This window comes from Fragaria vesca, linkage group LG5 (assembly GCF_000184155.1).
Source record: "Fragaria vesca subsp. vesca linkage group LG5, FraVesHawaii_1.0, whole genome shotgun sequence".
Taxonomy (NCBI): domain Eukaryota; kingdom Viridiplantae; phylum Streptophyta; class Magnoliopsida; order Rosales; family Rosaceae; genus Fragaria; species Fragaria vesca.
In genome coordinates, this window is record NC_020495.1 from 25,861,203 (window position 1) to 25,870,025 (window position 8,823).

General features: G+C 36.2%; 1 protein-coding gene across 1 annotated transcript; it reads right to left on the minus strand.

Annotated features, from left to right (window-relative positions):
• Positions 1–6,478: 6,478 nt before the first annotated feature.
• On the minus strand, positions 6,479–7,722 carry LOC101296783 (flowering time control protein FY-like). Its single transcript, XM_004301797.1, has 3 exons — positions 7,285–7,722; positions 6,939–7,181; positions 6,479–6,841 (listed from the first exon to the last, which is right to left on the minus strand). Exons 1-3 carry the CDS (start codon positions 7,720–7,722, stop codon positions 6,479–6,481), a joined length of 1,044 nt encoding a protein of 347 aa, XP_004301845.1.
• Between the last annotated feature and the right edge of the window lie 1,101 nt (positions 7,723–8,823).

Genomic DNA, 8,823 nt, shown 5'->3' on the forward strand with positions numbered 1-8,823 from the left:
GAGATGGAGATAAACTGATAAAGACCAACTGGGAATTTTATTTATACTTGAAACCTGAAGGTAACGGCTTCCCACGACGTAACAATTCATTTGGGTTCCAAGTCTCTTTCTGCCAATCAAATGGCGACACGTTTAACTCTGTTTAACAGTTGCTAAACTCTGTTAACTTTCGAACCGTTACAAGCGTTAAACACTTTTTTATTTATTTTAATTCAATCTCCTATAAATTTGAATGAACCCATTTTTAGATTAGAGCTTGAAATCAAATAAAGCCTATGCGGTTTATAGCAGATGGAAAAAAGTCAAGAGCTTTACAACTTCGTTCTTCACTTCTTCTATGCTTGATCAAAAGTTTTGTCCAATGACTTCAATGTGCTCATATTCTTCTAGTCTTTGGCTCTTGAATTGGACTAAATCAAAATTCAAACAAAACCCCGATTGAGTAAATTAAAAAAAATGTAAATTGTATACCCGACTCCGGAGGCAGTAATAAAAAAAGGTAAACTGTATATCCGACTTGGGAGGCAGTCGACGGCTCTTCATGGGGTCGCCGGAGATGGGCAGTTTGGTCGAAATGGTGCTAAGGGTGTTTTTTTGGGTGAAATGATAGAATGGAGGCATTGAGATTCAAGGTTTTGGATTTTGGGTTTAGGGGTCTTCATGAGCATAAGAAACAAGGAAAATAGATGTTCCTAAAACGACTCATGTCATGCTCCTTTTGAGAAAAAGAATGTTTCTTTAATCAATTTAGGTAATTAAACTTCTATTTTAGCCAATTTCTAAATGTAAGCGCATGCGGTAAGGACCATGCTACATTGTTTCAACATTAGCCAATGTCCCTTAAAACACTATCACCTTTGTTTCAATTTTATTGATTCTACATTGTTTCACAAGGATCTCCATGTATTATGGTCCCCTATAATTTTGACCTACCAAGTTTCAAGTTTTCCGGATTATTTACCAAAATGCAAACATTTTAATGCAACAATTGCATTGAACATGCTTTAAGTGTAAAGGTCTGGTTCTACATTGTTTCTGCACATTCTCACAAGTCGAAAACCGATCTTGCATCTAACTAAGAAATACACTTGGGAGTACATATCAATAACAACCATTCCCACAAGAACACTAGACTCAACACCCAATTCAGATGCACAGCTGTGAACAAATAGCCAGACTGCTTTTGATACACTGACGAGAGCAAAACTATTCGGTAAAATATCCATTAACAAAATGTTACTTGGATCTCACACAAAATAATTGCCAGAGAGAATATTGTTGCACATGTCAAGGACTTGTAGCATAGGGGCATTAGCTAACCTTGTAGGAACATGACCAAATTGTTCATGTTTCTAGCTCTCCCAAACTTGCAGCAATTGCCCCCAGTTAACTGAATGGATTGCGATGCACGGAAAGATAGGCTCACCGAGAAACATGAAGATGTCACAAATGTATAGGTATGCAACCAGTCAACTTGTTGCAACACAGATGCAGAACTACAAAGTGCAAAAATAAGGAACATTGAGAATGAAGCTACAATCATATATTTCTTGTTGTAGTTTTCGAATGCGTGTATTGTTCAAGGCTTTGGTTTGTATTGAGTGGTTCAATAATGCATTCCAGGATTGAATGAGCAAAATAAGGAGGCTTTGGAAATTAAGGAAAACTATGGTTAATATAGCAAGCTATGGCCAAATACTGAGGGAAAAAACTTATGTGACAAGGTCTGGTCACTTGCAGGTTACCAACACCAATGAAGAAGCGACATGTGGCCAGAAAAACAATTAAGTATAAATACCAATTACCAATAACCCCCTGCAATGTCCTTAAAGTCAAACTTAAACTCTTTAACAGGACACGTGTCCCTTTCTCATTGGTGTTGGTCACTTGCAAGTGACCATACCTGGTCACCGAAGTTGAGTCCAATACTGAGGACCATGATTTTGTTTTTTGTCTCAATAAAAAACTACTCCTTTTCCCAAAAAAAAAAAAAAAAAAAAACCCTGAAGATCTATAATAGCACAGACATTTAGTTAAAGAAGAAAGAAAATTCTACAATGTATTAATGCATGTGAATGATGTGATACATCAACTTTGTAAATTAAGTCCTCAAACTAGTAATATTAGTCCTCGAAGTTGTAATATGAGTCATTAAAGTTGTAAAAAATTTTAGTTACAACATTAGTAAAATATGTGCTTAAAGTGATAAAATGTATGTTTAAAGTGGTAACTGAGTTCTCAAAATGATTTAAAAAAAGTTGTTACAAGTTTAAGGACTCAATTACTATTTTAAGGACAAATGAGGACTGATGTTGTAACTAATTTTTTTTACAACTTTAACGACTCATATTACAATTTTGATGACTCATTTTACAACTCAAGGAAAAAGTTGAAACATCACATGAATTAGCACACCCTACATTTACCCAAAGAAGAATAGCTATAAAGGTTGCCCCAAAGAACATAACCTAATTAAAAGGAAAGGCAAAGACACGGGAACTTGGACATCCCTTGCTACCTAACTACGAAGTTATAACTACCGAAACAACAAAGCAAACCCTCTAAGTATCACAGATAATGACACATCCTAGCTTTTCCATACCATAAAGTTGTTAGACTCTACAAGGAACAGAACACTTGATCAAACATGAGCAGTAAATCCAATCAAGTCTATTAGACACTTATTACATGAATTCAGCATTTCCTTATTAATAATCAACTCTCTTAGAAACCAAGGTATCAACTTAGAGAAAAGTTGTTTATCTGAATCAATGCAGATTGCATACTATTATGCTAAATTTCCAAACAATGACATTTTATTGTTGTCTAAGAAATCAGTCAAATGAAACTTTCATCTGAATGTACAGCCAGAAAGAATCATTTACACATAACAGCAGAAAGTAACTATCTCAAGGTATATACCTAAGAAGCTAAGCTTGTTCAAAACTTCAATCAAAACAACAGTTACACAAATGAGCTTTTACTTTTTTGGGTGGAAACTGAAAAAAGCCAAACAAAACACTGATAAAAATTCTCAACAAAAAACGAACACATGAATTACTCAGGATTCATATGAAAATAGCGACAAAGAAAATCTAACACAAAGTTCAGCCACCAACTCCAACCCATTCTAATGCTATAAGTCTATAACCAACAGAAACCCAGTAAGCTCAGCTTCAGTCGTGCAGTCAAACCTTAGTTTACTATTGTAACTTGAGGAATCATTGTAAAAGTTACTGTCATTTCATCATTCATCAAAAGAACAAAACTACAGGTCTACAGCTTAGCTACAACACTGAACTCAGAAGCATCATCTTTGTAGTTTTTCTTTTCTCTTATTTGGTGAGAAATCATTTTGTAGCTGCTAAGAAAAGATCACCTTAACCTCGGGAGCACGAACACCAGTTGTCCAGGCTCAGTTTAACCCATGAAACATCGATCACTTCAAGCACCGAACCAATACCAACATTAGCAGAAAAGCCTCGATTCCAAATAAGAGCCCCAGCACTAATAGATGCATCCCCAATGGACGCTATTACTTTCATGAGTACTTAACTTAAAAGCATGAATAGACGGAGGACACCAATGCAAAGCTGTGGTCATTTCGAAACAAACAGATTGCCTAGGAGCAATTACTTGCCGTTTTGCATAGTCCATAGTTTACATCCACTGGATCCATTTGCCTTTTTCAGAACCTCGGAACAAAGAGTGGTAAGCAGGTTTCACAGAAAACTTTCCATATGGTGTCAAGCTCCATATTCATCTATAAAACTGCCAACAGCGAACCATGCATGAGCACAAGCAATTCTGTAGATGATTTCTCGTTTAGGAACTTGTTGAGCAAAAATAGTGAATAATGTACACGTCATAATCTCATCCTATCTCATTGAGAGAGATAGAACTTTTATCATGTTAAGTCCCATTCAAGATGAAAATATCTCTTAATTACAAGAGAAAATTAGATAAAAACCCAAAATACTAGACCTTTTTTAAGATAAACCCATATATATTTTTCTTTCATTTTACACTCACTCCACATAAGCAAACTTAATATATAGAGCACATGTCTATAATAATAGTTTTCTTCATTTTTTAGTTTCTCTGATTTGCCTTTCAAACGATACAAAGTTAAATTTGGTATCTTTCTCAATTTTAGCATCAATTTGAAACTCAAATATTGAGCTAAAATTTAGTTGGATTTAACTTTATCATAATCAATTACATTCTTTAATTACTTACCTTGTTATTACTAACTTGAGTGTATATATATGTTATATATAGAAGTATGTCATTTGTAAGCTCACATTTAATGTCTCTCTACATAGTCGAAAAATGTCTAATTGTAAGGTGCACGTTCTTGTTCTTTGATTAATTTTCTTCTTTTTAGGTATATTATTATATCATTTCTCATCATGATCGAGAGAACATTTACATTTCTAATGTATCTATTAAGTAGGACATGATATGATAATATACCTAAAAAGAAGAAACCCAAAATTGGGTTTAGGGTATAAGGTTAAGGTAATAGGGTTTAGGGTATAGGGTTAGGGTATAGGTTTAGAGTATAGGGTATAGGGTATAGGGTATAGTATAGGGTTTAGGATATAGGGTTTAGGGTTTAGGGTTTAGGGCTTAGGGCTTAGGGCTTACGGTAACACTATAAAATTTCTTCAATTTACTCTAATAATCAGATATCTTATTTATATTATATTTTACCTTATGTATAAATCATAAAATGTATTCATTTCACCTAGATTTTTTCATAAAAATAAAGAAACCGTATGATTCTTGCAAATTGATTGAAAAATGTTAGTGTTAAAAGAAAAACTCATAATCAAGGTATTTAAGAAAATATCAATTTAGTTTATTTATTATGTTTATATGTTACAGTTAAATAGTGGCAATTATGTAAAATTTAGAAAAAATAGGACATAATATATATCATAATTGATACATTTTAAATGTCTATTAGAAAGGAATATTATGTGGGTTTTATTTAAAATCACTCTTCAAAATTGGGTGTATATGAAAATCCCCCTAATTACAACCCTTTATATTAAGAGAAAGACCCTTTGATTCCAAATGAAAGAAAATAAAGAGTGGGATGTGTGTTTGTTTGTTTTTGCGGCTGCACCCGGACATTTGAATGGGTTGCCTACGTACCCTTCGGAAGGGATCAAGCCACTCGTAGTTCAAGAATCCTACCCGAACATTTTTTTTTTTGGTATTTTCTTGTGTGAAGTAGCCAATGTGGTTAGGAAATTGAAGTTGGTCTTTTTGCTGGAAACCGTTCATTGGTATTGAGCATTTGGTGATCTCTTCTAATTTTTGTGTTCATCTAAAACTCCAGATTTTAAAAGGCTCAACTCCATCTTGGTTCTTGGTATTCAGCATTTGGTCTCTTCTAATTTGTGTGTTCATCTAAAACTTCAGATTTTAAAAGGCTCAATTCTGTAGATGATTTCTCTTTTAGGAACTTTTTTTTTAACTTTTTTTTTCTGAGTTTCTGAGTTAAAATGAAGATTTTCATTCGTGAAAGCTACTAAGAAGCATTACAATCAAGTTTCAGTACATCAGCAATGCAAGTAGGAGGCTGAGATAGCCAAATAATGCTGCAATTCCACATTACATGTTCTAGGCAGCAGCATTCTGATGTCATCTGTCACACCGGCTTCAGCCAAACCATCATAGACATTAGACTTTATTGAATTCACAGCTTCCTGACAGTGAGTTTCAATCACAATGTGTTGCAGACACATAGTTTGCGGTAATTTTAGCCCTTTCTTTAACACCCTGCAATTCCACTTGGTTAGCTGAGCTCATGTGCTTTACTGGTATTGAAAATGCAGCAAGAAAATTACTGTTAGTCTCTGATAACTCCTCCAGTGCCTCCAAAATTGCTGTTTGTTAAGAAGCTGCCATCTACATTAATCTTAACCTGTCTATTGTCAACCGGATTCCATTTATGCTTTTGATTTTAGATACTGCATTGGGAGTTGTTTTTCAGGCTAAATGAAATTCATGCAGCCATGAAAGAGAGCTGAGTACTATATCAGCAGCAGACTGTCTCTTGTCATTCCACAACATATTGTTCCTGTTCTTCCATAAAGCTCCCAACACCATGAGAAGTGGTATGGGAGTGAAGTTTGTCACCTAAATTGAAAGCCCCTTGCACTGAAGTTGGGCATCGACAGAGAACATGCATAGTAGTTCCAAAACGATGGGGGCATAGAAGACAGTTCACCTGTGAAACCTTTTTGTTGAAGTCAATATTTTGTTGTTTGTTTGTTTTTGCGGCTGCACCCGGACATTTGAATGGGTTGCCTACGTACCCTTAGAGAGGGATCAAGCCACTCGTAGTTCAAGGATCACACCCAGACCTTTTTTTTATTTTTTTTATTTTTTATTTTCTTGTTTGAAGCTGGTTTGTTTTCCTAGCCAATGTGATTAGTTTTTTTTTCTTGCTACTTTGTTTGTTTTAAATTGCAATCCCAACACCTGGAATAACGGTTCCTTCTCTCTTAGCAACGAGTGAAGGTTGTTCTTCATGAAATGGTAAAGGAAAACTACAAGACATGTAAGCAGCAAAAGCAGAATTTAGAACACCAAAACTTTGATTCTCATTAATATCAGATTCATCATTGTTACACCAAAACTTAGTAGTGCGATCATTGCTGCCACTGCAAAGCATATGACCCATAGGATGCCACTTCAAATCCCACACACTGTTATTATAGTTATTGCTATTGTGTGCATTAGGAAGTTGAACCTGGGGAGATAGATGCCCAACTAGCCAATGAAGAATGGATCCATCACCAGTCCCACTGACAAGATAGTCTTCCTGTAAAGGATGCCAAGCTAGAGCAGTCACTGGGCCGCAATTGGCCGCGGAACGAAAGGAGCTCCTTCATAGACCTTATATCATAAAGCTTGATAACCTGATCCTTGGAAGCAGTGAGGAGCCAGTTACCGTTTTGGTTCCACTTGACAGAGTTGACCCAACTGTTGTGATCATAAAAAGAGCAAAGCTCTCTTGCTGTCCTTGCATCCCACAGCTTGACAACACCGTCCTTCCCACCAGAGGCTACCAGAGACTTTGTAGGGTGCCAGTCGACACTGGTCACATTCCAACTATGGCCAGTCAATCTGCGCTCCTCTTGGCAGGTCTCATAATCCCAGACCTTAACAAGTGTATCGTCCGAACAGGAGCAGAACTTCAAAATTGGTCCTGCAGAAGCTCAAGTCGCGAACGGCTTCCTGGTGAGCAGATTGTTTGACAAGCACATTGGTCATGTTGGTCTTCCAGTACTTGATGCATCCCCCATCATCACCAGAGATCCAGTCTTCATGTTCAAAACTCCACACCATGGACCTGATGGAATGATCATGAGCCTCCTCAACGGTCAATTCATGGCGAAACGAGAGGCCATCCCAAACAGTGAACTCGCCGTTTCGGGAGCCGGTGATCAGCCTGCCGGAAGGTGTCCACAGAACCCGATTGATCGCAGAAGCGCGGGTCCTGTAATTTCTACAACAACGTACAAGCCTTGAAGCCGGCGCCGACCTTGATGGGATGCCGGAATAAACAACCGCCGACGACATCCGGTTCTGGGCGTATCGGACGACGGAGGCGACTTGGGTTTGGTGCCGAATCGGACCAGATGCCTTGAACGACGGTTGAGGACGGCTATAAGGGTGGTGCCGGTGACACTCCGGCGCCATTCTGATACTCCGATGATCGAAACCCTAGACGGAATTGGGGATTGGGGAAAGAGAGACAGAGAGAGCGAGAGTCGAAAAAGGGAAACCCTAGATGGAATTGGGAATTGGGGAAACAGAGAGAGCGAGTTTGAGAAAGCAATTGGCGTTGTTGGCTCCGTTCACGCATATATAAAGGCCTATTTACGCGTATTCGCCCATTTTCACGCGTATTTCTTACTGTGAAAAATAAATTACAATATTTTATTCAAAAACTTTACAATCTAATTCTCAAAAAAAATGCAAAAAATTACATTCTTTATGTAAATTAAAACTTTGACATTTTTCTTTTCTTTCTTCTAACCTGTAAGTTTCATTATTCACATTTATATAGTCAAACTTCTATAAATGAATAATGTTAGGACCATGTAAAATTATTACTTTAAAAAAAAAAAAATTTCCATAAAGAAACAAAATACAAATGAAAATAAAAACAAAGATTACAACGTAAAGCCCCTAGTACAACTTAAACCATGAAAATCGAAATTAAAAGCATTAACTGAAGATAGAGAGAGTCTGTTCTGCCAACCAGCAACAAGAGTAGAGTGACCAATGTCTGTTATGTAATCTGCAAGAAAATTAGCTTCATGTCAAATATGAATAAAAGTGATGGAAGTAAATCGTGTGGCAAGACATCTAATATCATGTATAACAGTTTGCATCTGCCAAAGGCGTCTTGATGCAGTTATTAATAATATCAATAAGAATCTTAGAGTCACCCTCAACTTGAATTCTGGTAAAGTTGAGGTTATTATATTATCAATAAATGAATAAATTATTCATTTTTATCAATAAATAAATATTTATTACTTTATGAAAAGTTTTGTTGTTAAGAAGTTTACGTATTTGTTAATAGTTTACTTAATTTTTCATAATACAAGAAAAAGCAAAGAAATTCTTTAGGGAAGCCAATCTAGTTGCACAAAGAGCAGCTAAATTCAGGCTTCTTTCTGGTTCCACTAGTCGCTGGTATGGTTCTGTTCCACCCAATGTGCAAGGCTTTTTAGCCTATATTTGCAACAATTGTTTCTCTTAATAAATTATCCTCATTTATAAAAAAAAAAA